General features: G+C 39.4%; 1 protein-coding gene across 2 annotated transcripts in view; it reads right to left on the bottom strand.

The window, feature by feature from the left end:
• Positions 1-19,045, bottom strand: part of calcr (calcitonin receptor) — a 35,924-nt gene that overhangs the window by 12,147 nt on the left and 4,732 nt on the right. Inside the window, exons 3-19 of one of the 2 annotated variants that reach the window (XM_088010184.1) lie at positions 18,575-18,682; positions 15,968-16,053; positions 15,709-15,844; positions 15,503-15,613; positions 15,313-15,425; positions 14,452-14,524; positions 14,234-14,344; positions 14,019-14,131; positions 8,749-8,914; positions 8,542-8,652; positions 8,335-8,447; positions 7,601-7,692; positions 6,031-6,157; positions 1,568-1,721; positions 648-708; positions 388-454; positions 70-288 (exon numbers count right to left, since the gene is read on the bottom strand). In XM_088010184.1, the coding sequence (XP_087866310.1) occupies positions 70-288; positions 388-454; positions 648-708; positions 1,568-1,721; positions 6,031-6,157; positions 7,601-7,692; positions 8,335-8,447; positions 8,542-8,652; positions 8,749-8,914; positions 14,019-14,131; positions 14,234-14,344; positions 14,452-14,524; positions 15,313-15,425; positions 15,503-15,613; positions 15,709-15,844; positions 15,968-16,053; positions 18,575-18,682 (1,961 nt within the window). Of the gene's footprint in view, positions 1-69; positions 289-387; positions 455-647; positions 709-1,567; positions 1,722-6,030; positions 6,158-7,600; positions 7,693-8,334; positions 8,448-8,541; positions 8,915-14,018; positions 14,132-14,233; positions 14,345-14,451; positions 14,525-15,312; positions 15,426-15,502; positions 15,614-15,708; positions 15,845-15,967; positions 16,054-18,574; positions 18,683-19,045 lie in introns of both variants that reach the window. The other variant, XM_088010183.1, reaches the window with a different exon arrangement.

Below are 19,045 nucleotides of genomic sequence, written 5' to 3'. Positions count from 1 at the left end.
AGTCTGCTCCTTTAACTCTTTGTTGACTTTATCTGGCACTTTCGATTAATGCCGCATCTCGGTACCTACCTGGTAGTGCATGAGTATGTGCATGACATACTCGTAGACCTCACCGGCCAGACGGTTCTCCGGCCGCCAAGGAAAAATGACAAACTGGATCCCGAGCAGGGGCACCAGGATCAGGGTGGCTCTCACCGCCTTCATGTACATGTTGGACTCGGCTCGGTGAGTGTCTCGCAACTTTGTCACCAGCACTCTTATGATATTCAGCAGGAAGAAGAGGTTGACCTGAGTCAAAAAAAAAGACGATTTTGCGTTCAAACAAACGCCGCCCTGCGTCAAAAGCTGTGAATCACGACGAAGCTTAAGTGGAAGCAGCAGACTTACAAGAAGGGCTGCCACTATGGGTCCGTGTACCGCGTAGAGCAGATGGGTCTCAACGCTCATCCAACAGCTACAGCGAGAAGGAAAAAAATAAATAAATATCTCAGTCAGAACTGTTCGCTGCCCAAGAAACACACGAACACACACGTTATGAAAACACATATGCGCACAGGCCGGCACGCTCTCACTCCGCCGCGCACGGCGCTACACATGTGTAAACCGCTCTTTGTTTATTTGCTCAAGCTTTATGGAACATTACTCACTTGTCGTCAAAATACTTTTTCCTCGCTACGGCGTGGATGGACACGGGCACCAGAGGAAAGCCTGGAAGGGGAAAAGACAACCATATGAGGCAGCGTTCATTCATCATCATGCGTCCCTTAGCTGTGCTGAGCTCCTTTACGGCGTTACTTTAGAAAATATCTCTGAAGGCTTTTGCTTTGATACGTCTTCCGATCCTCGTTTTGTTTCATCGGTGACAAATGAAAAGCCACATGGAGGATTTTCAGTGACACTTCAGTGTAATTTGAAATTCTTCCAGGGGAGACTAGACTCAGATTTTTTTTGTTTTTTTTTTTGTTTTTTTAAACTTCTTTTCTGGACACAAACACAAAAATCCTTGTGTAGTTTATTTTTCACACACCAACTGCACTCTGCAACAGATCAACTGCAGATGGAGCTGACAAAAAAGACTTTTCTTTAGCCATCGCAAAGTACGCAAATCCCTTTGATTTGTTCACATTTTGTTGCACTGAAACCACAAACTTTAATGTATCCTATTGTAAGTCTAATGAAATAGTAGCTCATCATTGTGAAGTAGAAACAAAAAGTTAGTGGTGGGCTCATTTATGTCAAGTCTTTAAGAACAAAGTAAAGTATACTGAAGTTGGATAAAATGTGAAAAAGGTCGAAGGTTACGGACGCTTTAGTAAGGCATTATGCACACTTCTCAGAAAACCCGGCCTCAAGGACTTGAATATTTAAAATGGTGACGATTGTCAGACACACTGGTTCAAAGAAAGGGAAGAAAAAAACGACTTGAATCAAATTAACCCACAAAAGGGCTTATAAAGCCGTCAGCATGTCAACAATCTGACATTCTGTGTCAAAAGCCAGAAGCTGCAGTCATAATTCTAAACCCTGTACGTTTTTATGAAACAGCCTTGTGACTCAAAAAACTCACCCCAGCCCAGCAGGTAGTACCAGTGCAGGTGCTGCTCCTCTGCAAACACAGCCACCACAATGAGTGTGTGCAGGTAAATGCCCTCACAGAGCATCCAGAAATAGTTGCAGCCCAACATGTACATGTGGAAGAAGTGCAGAACCTTACAGCTAACCTGCAGGGAGGGGACAAAATACGAGAAGCGATTACTTGTTGCGCTTTTGCTGTCACAAATACTCCCACCTTGCTTTGCATTTTCACGCGGTGTTTTATTGAGATTTTCCCCGGAAGACCAGCACAAAGTACAGCTTAACTGTGAAAAAGGAGGGAAATTTTCAATTTATTTATTTATTTATTTATTTATTTTTTATTTTTTGCAGATTTTCTTATTTTGAACCTAAAACACATTTCATTTACTTTATCATGCAACACACTTGACAAAGTGTGGCGTCTCAGAGAAATTAATATTTTTGCAGATTTGCATATATGTATATTTACAGCATTTGTATAAAAAGGATTCAGTTTAAGCACTCCTAACATCATCTCAGCAGGACATCAAAAAAAAAAAAAAAAAAAGAAAAAAAAAAAGAAATGATCTAATGGGATGTTTCATTGCTTTTGGCAGACAATCATTAGGAGGCGTTATGCTTCCTGGGCTGAAAAGACATTTATTCATTTACCCCCTTTGGAGGTGAGTGGAGTTGAAAATGGTGATTTTTGCTCGAAAGTCAGAGGCATCTGTGATTGTGTTTGTTGAACAGTACAAAAAATAATTGAAAAAAGTAGCTTATGGAGAACCACGTGGGTTATAAGCTACTTATGAAACCGCCGCTGCAACGCGACAAAAATGACAGCACATCTCATTATGGTTTCTGTTCCTTGATTAAGTCATTACATTAAGAAGTGATGACTTTAATGATATATTATTATCATGTCAATCTCATCAAACCGCAGCCTGCTAATGTTATAATTATTGTGGATGTGCTGCAAGTCGTAGTTCTTCTGCCGACTGTCGAAAAGAAAGAAAGAAAAAAAAAAAGCAAAATGACTGAATGAGCTGAAAATCTTCCTCACTCACTCATTTTCTGAAATCACTTAATCCTGCTCAGGGTTGCGTGGGGACCGGAGCTGATCTCAGCCGAGAGGCGGCCGGCGCGCACGCAGGACAGCTCGCCAAGTCCGTCGTCATGGCCGACACACAAAGTAAACAACCATGCTCACTGTCGCTCACGCCGAAAGGCACATTTGAGTTACACCAGTCTGTGTAACTTGGATGTTTTTTTTGTTTTTTTTGGGACAAAAGGCTGCAGAAAATCCACCATCTTGCAAAACTTTTCATCATGGAAAGTCTTCATGGAAAAAAAAAAAAAAAAAAAAAAGCAAAGAGCCTTTGAAAAATAATTAAGCGCAATTATATTTTGGTATTTTAGTCGAGTACTTTTAAAAAAGTTTCAAATGAATTGCCGTTTTCATTCATTGACGCATCTGAAAGAATTTTCATAGCTGCCGTAAGTATCTTCCTAAAACTGATGTAGTTTTAAAGTAAACTCAGCATTGTGAGGTGCCACAAAGCCCTGTCCTAGGCACCCACCACCTAAGTGTTTAATTCAAGTTGTCAAGCTAGTTCAGCGCAATTACATTGTACTTAATTCAATAAAGGAAAAAAAAAACAACTGAATAAATAAATTCCACTCTTTTCTCTTAAACTTTTCCCACAAAACAGAAAAGGGCTTGACTCATCATCATATCTGCATCATAGGGTTAAAACTTTTTATAGGAGCACTGTACACCAAGGTCTGAAAGGTTCTGGTTGTAAAAGCCCCAGCAGTAGATTATCTAGATCCCCTTTGTGTTCAATCTCCTCCCGGGTTCGACAGAAAGCTTTGAGGCCGAGGTCCTTCTGCGACGCTTGCAGGCCAAACCAGACTTTGTATCCCCACACCACAGAAAATAGAAAACGCATGTTTTCTTGGGAAAAGCAAATCTTTCCTACAATCTACTGTTCCTAAATCACAACCTCTGAAAGCAGGCTCATTCATCTCACAGTGGCAGCGATTAATTTCAAAATGTTTCCCAACAGGCGCATTTGACTCCAAGCCGTTGCTACTCCTGATTTCTCTTTCTGCGTGTTTTTTTTTTTTTTTTTTTTTCAGAAGCAGAGCCGCAGTGACTAATTTCGCTTTCGACACGCAGCGGCAGCCGAGCAAAACTTGACCACATGGGAGAGTAGCAGATTCAACGAAAACCTCTTTTGACAAATTTCGACAGCGAGGGATTTAAAAAAGGGGAGCCACCACACGCAGCACCTATCATTATCAATGTGAGGAAACATTGACGATGAGGTTTGTCAGTGTTTTCTGCTTCTTGGGCCCATTTATGAAGCTCATGTGTTGCGGAGATTTGGAGAGGTCGAGCAGCAGCACATTCAGAAAGACGACTCGGCTCCAGCTGCAGCTTCTGCAGTCTCCAGTGTTTCTAATCGTTGTTTTGTTTCAAGAGAGAGATGCTTCAGCAGGGGATGATGGGACTGGGGGAGAAGCATGAGCCAAATTCTACATTCCCATCTCTTCTTTGAGAAGCGCTCTGATTGCCTGAACTACGTTTTTGAACCACTTTAGCTAAATGTTTGCATCCACATTGTTGAGGCACGTATTACTCTTTTTTTTTTTTTTAAAGTTCTAGGAAACATCTCATCCTGTTTCATTAACCCAGAGAATATTGATTGCATGCCGTTTTATTTGGGTCAAAACAAAAGCGAAGACGATATTAATTCCTTTGTTTTTTTTTCATATTTGGAGAAAATTCTGCAAAAAACCTTTTTGAGAGGCAGGCGCAGTGGGCATTTGGCTACGGGGGCTTCCGTTGTTTTGGTTTCCAAGGACGAATAGACAAATTTATGTTCAACCCTGATAGCGAGACATTCCTACACGACAGATTTATTACCTCTGCCTAAGCAGGCCTCGGAGTTCCACAGACTTCACGTCAGCTTTCGGTGAAGCTGCGAAACTCCAAGAGTAGAAAAGAATGTGGAATGTAGAAAACTTGCGCTCATTGGTGTGCAGCTGAGGAGAGACTAAATTTAACTTGCTGGCGTGGCACAATAAATATATCAATACTGTTATGTGTCGTAGGTTTACATTTCATGTAGCCTGGTATAATAAAGTTTTACTTCAGGAAAGTGTAAGTGATTCCATTTATAGGCTGTCCTCTTTCGGCCTGGCACGTTGTAGCTGAATCATTCGTAAAAGTATTTTTTTAAACATTTAATTTTAGAATATATATATATATTTAAAAAACAATACAGGTAGATTTAAATTTATTCAAACCAGATGTTTTCACTCATTGTATAAAAACACTTTTTTTTTTTTTTTTTTTTACCCACACTAACTTAGATAAAATCTGACTGAACTTTTCCTGTTTTAGGTCAGAACTGGTCAGTTTGTAGACTGTCTTGCTCTGACCACAACTTGTCCACAGGATTGAGATCTGACCTTTGCGATGACTCCTACAAAACATTGACTTTGTTGTCTCTGAGCCACTTCACAACTAAACCTATAGGGTCAATGTTGGCCCAGAATATTTGAAAGAATAGATTTTTTGTATTATTTTTTTTATCAAGGGTGCGCTAAATGTTTTGTAAGTTTACCTAAGCTTTACTCTTGGTTTAGGTAGCTTATGTTTCTCTGCTGTTAAGTCTTGACAATAAACTTCCTTCCTAGCTCATTACGATTAAAGTATCATTGCTTGTTTTTTGGGGGGTTTTTTTACAACGTTGCTTCAATATTTCCATATATGTTTACTTATAATGCCATCTATTCTATAAAGTGCACCAGTCCCTCCTGCTGCAAATCAGACACACAAGATGATGATAAGCAAGTAAACTCTATAAACATCTGTGTTACAATAATGCATAATGTTATAATTACAGACACTTCGCATTATGGCTCCCAACAATAGCACTCAGAAGAATAGCCTAGTTTATTTATACATTTGTGGAAGTAAATCTGTACATCTCTTCAAGGAAAACATTATTAACACTCATTTTAATTAGTTTGACAAATATCTGAGGTCTTATTAAAATATGTTTTAATTAAAATGCAGCATTACACACAAGTGTGTTTTTTTTTCTGTTTGGCCAAGTGTTACATTTTTAGCTCATTAAGGGAGGCAACAAGGCTGAAATTATGTATTAGTTGTCAATTTTCAGTCATATTCAACAAATATTATTTAAAAGTTATTCTAATTCAGAGGCAATTTACTAAGTAAAAAGCATTATAAAGGCAGACTACACACAGACAAATGTTATCAAGCCTTTATTTATTCCTCAATAAAACAAAAGACAGATATGTGGGCTCAATGAAAATAAGCTTATTCTCAAAAGATACTTTTGATTTGAGAAATCAAAGGTTTAAATGTATTGAATATGACTGGATACGGGAAGGCTTGATGGCACAACAAGTACATTCTGATTTAAGGCGACTCACCGGGTTGCTGGCCACCACCTTGGGATTGTTGACCACGGTGACAAGGTAGATGATGGTGAGGGCAGAGTTCAGCACGTAGGAGCAGAACAGGTTCTTGTGGAGGGTGATTCTTTGACAGCTCAAACTCCTGTGAGATGCAATAAAATAAAACACAGACACATCAATATCAAACATGATGACAGGTTTGACTTGATTAAACAACATATTTCTTGCTTTAACTGAAAAACTTATTGAGCCGTATCATGTAAGTTTTCAGCTGTGAATAGAAGTGAGCTATAACTGAAGTGAAGCTACTTTTTATTTATTTATTTTTTTTACGCTTCTCTCCAGACTGTCACCTGTCCTGAAAGTGTTTGGGTCACATCCTCAACTAAGTTGAACCTGATTAGTTTTATTTGATAAAATCTGGCAGCCACGACTTAAGAGTTGTAAATAAGTGAGACGTGTAGTGACACGCCATCAGATACCACATCGAAGACTAAACATCTGGATCTGATAATAACAGATGAAGACTTCTGGATTTTAAGGGCTTTGGCAAAAATATGTGCAGTCTTGTGTTAAAAGAAAAAAGTTGTCTTTGAGGATTTTGATATTTGTTGGTGACTTTTTGAGTTTTGGGGTTTACGCACCTACCATAAATTAGGTGTGCTGATTTATGCTGCGCATAAACTGCTGGAGCTCATCATTACAACAAAAAAAAGAATTTTATAGTAAAAAACTGAGATTTATTTTTTTACTCTACTTTTCTCCAGTTTGTATATTCTACATTTACATTAATTCAGATATTTCCCTACTAAAATAAAGTGCAGACAAAAATGGCCCTGCACCTACATTCTGTAACTTTATGTATCTCTTCCAGAAACCTGGCTTGTTATTCTGAACTATAATGAATATGGATTTAGGCAGAATCTAAATTAATTGCGGGACATTTCCCCTTTGGGAAAAAAAAAAAAAAAGGCCGTTCATCTCTGTGAACATTTGTAATGAGGAATGCACTCAGGTGCATATGTTTCAAATAAGAGGCAATCCACCAATGCATTCAGCAGACATCCTGACTCCTTTACAGCGGCAGATTTATACACGAACATTAATTAAATGTAGTGCATGAGGAAATCAACCAATTCCAGGCTGATGATCCCATTTTAATTTTAAGCAGCAGCAGCAGCAGCAGCGCTAACACCCTATACAAATCTAAAGCATTTACATAATACAAAATGTTTCCCCTAGTTAAAAAAAAAAAAGAAGATGTTATTGAAACAGTTATCTTAATCATAATCAAAAGCGAGCGGCGCTGCAAAACGTTCTGCGTACGGCTCTGCGGTGAGCATTTAAATTCCCATCGCTGTGCTGCTTTGGTCAGAAGCTCGGAGACGATTATGCTGACTACAGGAACCAGAATGTTCCTCTTGCTGATGAAGTAACAACACCACCTGTGTGGCCCTTGTGTATCTGTCGGATCCACTTTTGATGATGAAAATGATTGACCTTTAGGGGGCAGAACTACGGGTAATTAAACCTAATTGATTCATATATGCAGGATGGGAACACAATATCGAATTGCATCAATTACCTGAAGTAGAAGAAGATGGCCAGAGAGATAAGCAGGGAGGCTATGGATAAAGCGTGGCCCACAATAGCCATGTAAAACAGGATGTAAGCCGACTGTAAGGACAAAACATTTTGTTAGATACGGAAAAGGCTGGCGACACAAATGAATTAATAATTATTTTTATAACGCTAAAAGTATCGTTATAGAGAATGCAGCTGAAAATGTACAGTACGTGACATCTCTGTCCAGTTTTATAAGAGATGTGCTGTTTACAGTCTGACACTGCAGCCAGGTGCTGCTCCTGATAAAAAAAAAAAAAAAAAAAAAAGAAAGTCTGGGCTTCTAGCCAGGAGCTTCTGTCTTTATAGCCCAAGGGAGAGAAAGCCGTGAAAAATTTGATTGCTTTGTTCCAATAAATGTAAAGTTTGCTTTCCTCGACAAACAGAACCTGCCGCAACTAACTGTCCTGTCTATGAGATAAGGAGACAGCTGAACACAAACGGGTAATCAGCAGCACTTAACCAATTTGTACTTTAATCTTTGTTCTCCAATAAACATCGGCATAACAGCGTCACGTCAGTTTAACGCAGCAATGCATCTTAGCAACTATGTATGTCATAAAAATGTTATTTCTTCCCACCTACCCACACTCAAATTACCAGAGGTCTCGGAGCACAAAAAAAACAAAAAAAAAAACGAATTCCCACTGCTGCCTCCATGCAGTAGATATAAAATAGTGAGATCTCATAAATCACCTTTAGTTTTGCCTTAGTGTTTTCATTGCAGAGTGTGTAGTTTGACCATGTCCTGTTGGTGTCCGGGTGGCGAAACCATTGCCCGTCCTCCCCGCAATACTTTGTTGCCTTCTCTGAAAGCAAATAAATCAACGTGATCAAATCGGCAGATCTTTATAAAACAAAAAAAAACAAAAAAAAGACGGACTCCTGCCTCGCGCCGTGTACCTGTGGGGTCAAAGTCATCGAAGTAGTTGGGGCAGTTTTGGGACGTGTAAGTTCCAGCTGGGGTATCTTCCCAGCACAGCCAGCCGTCCCAGTTCCGACTGCAGTACAAACCTGTTGCAACGACCGAACAACAACTCTCAGATTCACAGAAGAACCAACCAAACAAAAGAAGACTCAACTGCATTTCAGTGGCTCTTCCCCCCTTACCTGATTTGTTGTAAGGTGGATCTCTGTTAATTTTCTCAAAACATTTGTACTGGTTGTCAAGGATTTTTTTCCGCACAATTTCCCGATTCTTTTGTTGGACCTCTGGACTCTCTGTGGCTTCACTGGTGAGATCGACCTCAGTGTTTCGGGAGAACTGCGCAGTCGCCTAAATTTCAGTAAAAGTTCACATCATTACCATACCACATGAAAAGCTATGTGATACGTCAACCAAAATTACACAACAAAGTATGTACATTTTAAACAATAAAATTTCGCATTGTGCAGATTATTTCCCAAAATGATACTATAATGAAAGAAGCAACATGTCGGCACGGGTAGTTACAATTGTGCAGGCATACCAAATTTTGGTATGTGACTTGTAACCTTTTAAAAAAAAGGTAATATGGCTCACTGCCCAGGGCTGCATTTTTATGGGGGCAGCACTGCTTCTCCAAATAGAGAAATAAAAAAAATACATAAAGTTCTGATGGTTGCTCGCCAACTTAATGCTCTTTTACTTATTTAACTGGGAGTCCAGTCAACAGAGATTTGGTGTTTTTGGTGCATTTTACAAACAGTAAGAAAATCTGAATAGAGTTAATAACATGACTTTGCCTGTAAATTAAAGGGCTATTCTCCAGTTTTATTTTTTTTAAGAACTCTTGAAGGTGTGATGATCTACAGCTCTAAATCTGACAGGCCTAAACAAGTCACATTTGAACCGCATTGATCTAGACTGAACAAGGATTAACAAAAATGCAGTTTGAGAGTAAAAAAATAATAAATAAATAAATATGACCAAGCTTCACATCACCTCTCCAACGCTGCTACAGGTTAAGCCGATTGTCCTGACCGAGATAATTATTTAGAAAATCTTCCGTCTGTGGCAGAACCAAATTTATGTGACTCTGTGTGAGTTTACTTGAATATAGTGATCACAGAATTGTGAGCGATGGTGCCTGGTTAGAAAGCTGTCTAATTTAAACAGATCTTCATGCCTCAAATCCTCACTTCACTCCGGTTTTGCCCTGAGACGTCTCATCGAGGAGCGCACTCGTATCTGTGTCACTTTGATGCTTCTTTCAAGAGGCGTTTCTTTGGCAACGAGAGCTGCTCCACTTCCTAACTTCGGATTCTCATTTAGCATGCAAACAAGACGTTGAATGGCGAGAAAAGGAAAGACAAAAATCAGCAGAGCGCTTTTGATTTTTGTTTCACCTATATGCTTGGTCGCTGGAAAACTGCTGGTGAAATGCAATTTCTAAATGAATCTTCCTTTATTAAATCTGTCCCTCCTAACTAGGAAGTCCAGGCTTTATCAAATGATGCTCCTTTTCTAAAAGTGTGACGCAAGACTGTATTGCAAGACCTTTTTACATCAATAATAAATGGAACGAGTGGAAATGGATGATTCTATGAACACATTAGTTATCCAGAGCTCAGTGGTGGCCACGCATGACAAATTGGGAGATACTTTATAGTTTATGCAACTCAGAACAAGGAAAGTAGCACTGATCAGTTTCCCTTCGAGACACAGGGAAGGGGGGGAGGGGGGGTGTTACTGTCAATGTCTTATTTATATGCTTATATGTCTAATTTAATTGCACATTGGAGACTGGTGAAACGCAATTTCAAACTTCTGTGTTAACCCTGTTACATAGATCTTTGACAATAAAGTACGCTTGACTTGACTTGACTTGAGATTGGCCATAAAGAGGAATTAATGAAAATGAAATGAAAAAACTGGGACAGTTGCAGTTTACATTTAGTCATATTTAAGCAACAATAATCAAGTGTAACAGCAGGAACGTGTTTATCCACACAGTTGTCTTCTTAATAGTTAATTGTAGTGGTAATACAGAGCAGTAATAGATATGGAGGTGGGGGTTAAGGATATAGTGTGTTTGTGTGAGGTGAGTGAAGTCCGCTATCATGAGCTCATCTCTGGTTCTGCAAGGCCTCCTCTGTCTGAAGAGCCATCAGTCATGGCGATCAGGCATGGCAACCATAGAGGTCCGGATAAAATAGGTGCAGAAAGGATTACGGGCAAAACTGAAAGCGTGCAGGTAATAGTAAAATAAAACATTTAACTTACAAGAAATTAGATGCAATTTTTAAAAAATAAAAACTTTTTATTTAAGCTTCAGCTTATTTTGTCTAGTCATCCAAACAACTTCCTCTCTTTCCTCCTTCCATCAATCTGCTTTCCTTCTCACTTCAACTCTTCTATCAGTTTTCCCATTTTCTTCTGCTCTCATTCATCATTTCTTCTCGGTCTTTCTATTTTCCACCCGTCTCCTCTTCCATTTCACTATTTCAATAGACGTAATGTCATAACATCCCCAAACATTAGAATGTGTAACATAAACAATACATTTAGTTTAATAAAGGCAATTTGATTCTTTTTTTCCCTTTTCCTTTTTGAATTTGGTTATTTTTAGATGAGAAACTGGGATCGACCTAAAACAATATAAATATCAGCACAGTTTCCTCATGTGACGAAATGCCAAAAATCCTGTAAAATAACTATTTTCATTTGGAGGTAGAAGCTGGTGACGACAGAAGAAATTATCTCACAGTCCGTGTAGTTCTTCATTCAGTTTCTGACTCGTTCAGTTTTAGTGAGGAACCGTCATTTGTCCAAACTCATACCTAACTTTGAAAATATAAAGAACACCAGCAAATTCCAAAACATTTTTGCTTTATTTTAGTCATCATCATGTTAGAGGTTCTCCTTCACCCGCTGACTCATGCTGATCTCTGTGCTCATCTCGCTTTTTGTTGTTCTGCTTGTTAATAAAAACTTGATTTTGTTTGTTTGTTTGTTTTTACTGTGAACTAAAGCTTAATGATGGCAAGGATCTACGGTGGCCCTGAGGTGCAAAACACCACAACATTAACGAAGCACAATTACAAATTACAAAATCACTACAAAATTAACGAAAACACAACATTAACGAAAACACAGCATTAACAAAAACAGAACAAAATTAACGAAAACACAACAACATTAACAAAAACACAACAACATTAACCAAAACACAACGACATTAAGAAAACGGAAAAGGTAGGTCCCAGTGGAGACCTAAGAAATCACTGATTGGACTACAGCTCGTTAGAAAACGGAAAAGGTAGGTCTCTACCGGGACCTACCTTTTCCGTTTTCTTAATGTCGTGTTTTGGTTAATGTCGTTGTGTTTTCGTTAATGTTGTTGTGTTTTCGTTAATGTTCTGTTTTTGTTAATGTCGTTGTGTTTTCGTTAATGTTGTTGTGTTTTCGTTAATGTTGTAGTGATTTTGTAATTTGTAATTGTGCTTCGTTAATGTTGTAGTGTTTTGCACCTCAGGGCCACCGTAAGGATCGGCCCAGCCCACATAAAATAAGTCGACTCACACATACCAGACTCCAGAATAGCTGAGCTCCCCGCAGCTCTCCTCTTCTACCTTTGTTGTCTTCTTTTTAAAAGGCATCTCACTCTGCTGTTCTTTAACTCTGCTATAAGTTAGCAGCAGTGCAAGCAGCTACCGTAAGAGCTGTTGTGGTGCGCAGCATGTTCACTCGCGAGTTCTACCCCCAGCTACATGGGCGTAGGTTTGGGTAGGGACGGTAGGGACATGTCCCGACCAATATTCACGGGATATGAAAAAGTCCCGACCAATTTTTGCCATATTGGCTCAAAGAACGTGGATCTACGATCTTTGATTAGCAGCAACAGGCGGTGCGCGGAACGGAAGCTTCTTAGTTTGACATTTATTATGAGCCTCCGAGACCGTGTCGGAACGGTGCTGTCGGGGGGGTGGGGGAAGGGGGAGTCAGTTGAATCGTCGGACGTTCTTTGATTAGCTGCAAAAGGCGGCGGCTAGCTGGGCACACGCGTCTCCTTCTGAGTCTCCGAGACCATGTCGCCACCAAAAAAGAAAAGGACAGACATTAGAAGTTATTTCGCTACGTCGGCTGTAAGTACAGTGAGTGGACCCATAAGTTAGATATCTATCACGCAACGCATTTGTTGTAAAGTCCGGTGTTTAGTAAGGTCAGCACTGAATGTGAGGTAGAATAGGTCTGTTAATTATGTAATATTTTTTCTTTTTTATTTTATTATTGATTTCTTCTTATCTGCAATTGTGTTTGCTGTATCCAGAGGATATTTCTTTTGATCTTACTTGTAACGTTTGCTGAATTTTGTAAAGGAAAAAGTAAAGTGTTCTTGAACTGATCTGCTGAGTATGACTGTATCTGGTTGTATACACAAGATGTATGATATGGTTATGGTTGGGGGGAGGGGTTATTAAGCCAATGTGGTTTCCCCCCCCTTCTCAAAAATGTTCGGTGCTCTTGGGCATTTCACTGTGCTGCTCGGGGGGGGGGGGTCAAGGTCCCCACCAAAACTTAGACCGAACCTACGCCCTTGCCCAGCTACCATGGTAACAGTCGACACGCAACCTGCTACAATAACAGACAATCCGGGGACGACTTTAGCCGAGGACAGGTCATCTAAAACGGGGACTGTCCCTGGAAATGAGGGACCAAATCAAGTATTGACAGATGTTCAACGCAAAGTAAGTTCTGACCAAATATCAGTTACTGAAACCAAGTCATATTATTATCAAAACAGATAAAAGCTAGCTAGGCTAACTTTAGATGCTAGCACAGCGCTGCTAGCATCTCCCTGTGCAAACATTCTCAGCAGTGAAATACACATTTACTAAAGCTTTATGGAGGTCATGTAGTGAATCTGATAATCCTTTAGAAATAAATGATAAAGTACAAGAGCCTAAAGCGAGGTGGTGTTACAACAACATATCAGTTTTTTTAACATCATGTTTTAACAATCACAACACCATTTAAGGCCAGACAACACTGACAAAATGCAGCGTAGGTTTTATGCTTACACCTGAAGAGGCTTTATTTTGTAGCAAAAACACTTAGCTGACAGAGTTTTTAAAAGCTACACAAAATGATTAACTTAATTCCAAAAACAAACCTTGGGTAATAGTTTTCTTGTTAGCTCTTCAAGTTTTATACATTAACTATCTGATCAGATGTTTCTTTAGGTTAGGTGCGAACAACTTGTAGCAGTCTGAACATTTAAAGGTTTATGAACAATAAAAATGGGTTAAAAGTAGGTGCAATAACGGTAGTGTCTCTGGGTAACGTTTACCGAGGTTGTTTTGATGAAACATGGTTTGGTGGAGGTTCAGTTTATTTATTTTTTTACTTAATCCTGTCTGTGAGGAAAGTCACTTTAACATTAAAAAGAGGAAATTACCCTCAATATCTCCAGGTTGTCGTCAATACACAGCGTATAATTAGTCCAAGTCACGCCGCTCGCTGGATGGCGAAACCACTGCCCATCTTCTGCACAGTACTTTGTAGCCATTGCTAGGAATTAGGAATACACTTTATTATATAGAACACTTATGTGGTTTCTAGCTTTAGAATACATGAGCAGATTAGTAGGAGAGTGAAATAGATTTCTTTTACCTGTGGGGTTGAGGTCAGAAAAATAATCAGGGCAGCTCTGAGAGGCAAGGGTACCTGCCGGTGTGTCGTCCCAGCACAGCCAGCCGTCCCAGTTACGACTGCAGTACGGCGCTTGAACAAACCCACAACAGCATTAAATAAATAGCTGTTTCGAAGGGACAGCTGTTGGTATTGTCAAACATGAAGCTTCACCCGTAAAGACCACGTTAAAAATGTACCTGTTTTGTTGAGTGCTGGGTCTCGTTTCATTTTTTGCAGACATTTCTGTTCATTTTCTTCCACTTTGAGTTTCTGTGGAGAAAACACAGTTTTAAAATGCGAATGAGGTTGACTTTCACTAAAATAACTTGTGCGACAAATTCAAGAGATGCACTGTGACATCATAATCATCCACTGACAAAAATCAGTCAATTTTCAGTTTAGCTGATGAGCAGGCGGTCGGAGACTCAAACAGAGTACCTTTCTCTGACCAGCAAATGTGAAAAGACCTCAGGTTAATTATTCGTGGAATCAGCGAGGCGTTTATAAGAGCTTATCTAAAAGGAAATATTTTCATCTACGTGTTGAGGTCATTCTAAAATTCACTGAAGAAAGCAAAGGAAAGCCAGGCTTTCAGCAGATAACAGGAAGGCGCAAAGTTGCAAGTTTCTCGTTTGAGCTGTCCGACATATGTCTGCAATCTGAAATTATGGATTTAGAAATGTTTGCAGCTTTTTGGAAATGTAATGCTTACAGTGAAGATGTACAATCTGTAGGCAGTACACAGTGTAACGGTAACCATAAACCCAGCATCTTATTATTTGCCTTAATATGATGCTAGAGGAAGTTAATTTTAAATGGTCAACTCTACAATTATTGTTTTTATTTTAAAAATGAATTTATAGGGAATGCTGAACTGTAACTGGGCTGATGTTGCCCCTGCTGTTAGCACAGGAAACAAATAATGATTGTTCATGACAAGAAGGTTGAAAAAAAAAAAAATCATTTTGAACAATTTTTTTCACGTGTATCTCTTAAAGAAAAATCAAAAGCATAATCAAAAATCAGTGATCAGTGCATCTCTTATAAACAGACATTACCGCTGGCCTGTTGTCATCGGTTGTCATACAGAGTGTGTAATTGGTCCAAATTTTATTGCTCGCTGGATGACGAAACCACTCTCCATCTGCTCCACAGTACTTTTTTGCCTGTTCTGTAAAGCAGATGTAATTTAATAAGTTTTTTTTTTTTTACATAAAACAATAAAACCTCTTGAGTGTTGCTTCTCACCTGTACGGTCAAAGCTTAGAAAGTAATCAGGACAGTTCTGGGATGCGTAGCTTCCTGCCGGGGTATCGTCCCAGCACAGCCAGCCGTCCCAGTTCCTACCGCAGTGCAAGCCTGCCACACCACATCACAAACATAATGAAAGCACATTTAAACCTCTCGCAGATGTAGGATTAAAAAAAAAAAAAATAATAAACCGTGTCAAGTACCTGATTTATTATACGGTGGCGCGTTCTTCATTTTCTCTAGGCATTTGTTTTCATTTTCAAGAATAATCTTTTCTGTTCTGACCCACATGGCTTCTGTGGTTGGCTCTCCTGCCGCATCCTTTAAAAAACTCATTTCCTTTTGGAAGCAAAAAAAAAAAAAAAAAAAAAAAAGACAAGCAGCTGCTTTGTTTACATGAAAAGTTGCACAAGCTGTCTCATCTTTCTATTGCTTCTAGGCAAAAATCCAATAAATGGTTACCTCTATTTTGCTCTTTAAAGGTGGTCCACAAGCGGAGCCCGTTTGGACCCAGTCACCTGATTTGTCACAATATTTGGTCACGTTTTCTGCAGAGAAGTAGAAAAGAAGTGGCACACAGTGTAATCAACCAGTAACTTTCCCAACTGATTTATTTGCAGGCACTTTTTTTTTTTTTCCTTTTTTATTTCAGCGAGAGATTTAGTAGAGAGTGTATGCTTTGGATGCCTCGCTCTGTTATTTTTCATCAGTAGCATATTGGCATAATCCTGACATGGCGAATCTTGGCAGTACCAGAAAACTATGATTAATTCACCTTGGCACGCAGCATCAAACAGGATGTTTTCCACCTTTGGAGTCATTTTTCTGGCAAATTCTCAAATGTCAAACTTTAAAAAGAAAAAGAAAGAAAAAAAAAAGAGACATGTACAAGAGATCCGTGACGAGGCTACAAGGATGAGATCACATTATTCCTGATAGAGGCAGCAACAACAGCTTAGTCCTGGCTGACAGCTCATCAACTGCTCGCGAAATGAAACACTCCTCCCGGCATCGGATCGGGAGTATGAGCTTTCAAATGGTCCATATGGGGACTCTTAGAGTCACAGACATTTCTAGTAGGATCCCTCATGAGCCAGCTCGTACAAAAACAACCAGTCGGCTCCCTCATTCATATTCTCTCTCCCCATCCATCTCTCCGGCTCCAGTTTTCCTGCCTTTATTCCTCTCCTGTTTTTTTTTCCCCTCCACCTACTCCTCATTCATCTCTCTGTCCTCTACCTCACCTCCCCTCTCTTTGTCATGTTGCATCTCCTAAATCATGACATGACCCGACTCTGGATCTCTTCAGCTAGACACCGCTGAGCCTCGAATTATCCACAATGTAAAAATTTCACATTCTGTGAAAACCAGCGGTCCTGCAAATCAAGCATTAACCTTTCTTAGGTAATCGAAGTCCACGGTCTATTCCGGCTCAAATAAATGCCCGTATTTATTCAGGCCGACTGATCTGATAATGATTTACCTTTTATCTGATGTCCACATCTCTTGTAACCGGCTGTCGTTTAAATGGCGTGTTGGGAAAAGGTAGCACAAAGAAGCATGTGTTACTTTTTTTTTTTTCATTTGAACTCAGGTAGAACATCTGCAAGAAGCAGTTGACTTGTCTCAAGTGATAATAATCCAAAACATATGGTCAAATCAACACAGCCGTAAAATGATTGTCATTACATAACTAAATCATATAGAAAACCCATAGACTGAGTGGAAAGAGGATGGAGGATTTTGAATGAATCTAGAGAGAATGGTTAAAACAATATTGTATGCTTTCAAGTTGGTAAATGTTGAAATTTGCAGAAAAAAAAGTAAAATTTGCAAAAAGTTATTCACAGCAATGGTTTCAATAAATGACTGAATCTTTTAAAATTAAAATTTTCAGTTTGAGATTGTACTCCTGCTGTGATTTACGCCAAGGTTTTGTACAACTCTCGAACAAAGACGCCAATAATTGTGAAAATGTTTTTAACGTTGGCACAGGGTATATAACCACAAGATATGAATGTTTTCGATTATATGACTGTGCCTCCTACCAAGCCTTAATAAATTATCCAATCACTTGTTATGTCTTAATTTTATTTTTTTGGTTTCGGTGAGAACTGACCGGACAGGTTTCCTCAGAAATTTAGGAGACGATTTGCATTCGCAAACAAAGGCTGCACAGAGTTCACTCAGAGATAAAACTGTAAATTGTAGCTCTTAATCCTTTGCATGGAAGTACATAAGAGAGATGATGTTTACCGAAGAGTAAACATCATCTCTCACTTTGTTGAGCTCCACTGACCGCCCTTAGTGGCTGCTATCAAAGTCAAGTCGCTGTCAGCCAGCAAAGTGCTCAATAAAATAGCTGCCATCTCCTTGAACGCTCTCGCTAAGGGATCGTCCGTTAGCACCTGTAAGACACTCTATAAGATATTTTACCACAAAACAACTCTTCAGAAAACACCTCCTACTCTAGCACCTACCCTGTGCCAAATGCGCAAACATCCATGAAACGTACCGAAAGGTCAATTCATTAGTATTGTTTTTTACTCCAGGGCATGGTGAGTCACTAAACAAATTACACGTTGCTGCAGCTGCTCTTATGATGGATACTGAGCAGGTAACTTTATTGAATAAACTTCCAAGATGACCCAAAACCAGACAACTGAAAAATCCCAGCTGCTGTTGGAGAAAGGGGTGCGTGAAACCCCTAAGCAGAAGCAATTTTATCTTAGAATTTGACATGTTAGAATGCAACGCAAGATTAATGAATCTAACATCATGGAATGTGAAAACAAGTAGCTGTAAAATAAGACGTGGTAGAATTAGCATTATGAGAAAACAGGGCATTGAAAGAAGTTAAGGAGCTATGCTTGTGTTACAAACTCTAAATCTGACTTAAATCAGAAAACATCAGGGTTTCAAGAGCAGATGAAGTGGTGAAGGATTCCATCGTTATGGACACACACACACGCAACCGCACACACTGCATTGGTGTGTAAAAATGTAGTTCAACAGGAACCAGTTTCCAGCTGGGTTGTTCTACTCTAGTGAGAAAAGCAGAAAACGTACCGGTTGCACCGAGGTCAGGGTGATCTGGACACTGCAGAGTTACCGATTCCCCAGCCGGTGTCTCATTCCAGCACAAAAATCCGTCCCACATTGGAGCGCAGAACAGACCTCAAGAGCCAAATAAGTGTAATTATAAACACATACACTTTGCCTGCGTTTTTCATTGTGTGTGCTGACAAAAAAGTATGACCCAAAAAGACTCGGATCACTTTTGCTTGACCACTGCCATCACCACCAACCTTCTTAAAAAAAAAATTATGCTCTCACCTTTGCAAAAGTATTTCAATTCAAATGTTTGTTTGTTTTTTCTTTCACCAAAACCAAAAACGTTTATGTATTTTCTTGGATTTTATGCAAGTAGTAATGCTCAGCTGTGAAACAGAAGGAAAACGGGTCTCAAATGGGTTTGTTAAAGAACATCAACCTCATCAAGTAGGATGTGGCTTTAAAACAATATCCCAAAGGGAAATG

Source organism: Poecilia mexicana, unplaced genomic scaffold (genome assembly GCF_051168715.1).
Source record: "Poecilia mexicana isolate PSO_F unplaced genomic scaffold, ASM5116871v1 scaffold_11, whole genome shotgun sequence".
NCBI lineage: Eukaryota > Metazoa > Chordata > Actinopteri > Cyprinodontiformes > Poeciliidae > Poecilia > Poecilia mexicana.
The sequence above is the reverse complement of the archived record's forward strand: the minus strand, read 5'-3'. Positions and strand labels throughout refer to the sequence as shown.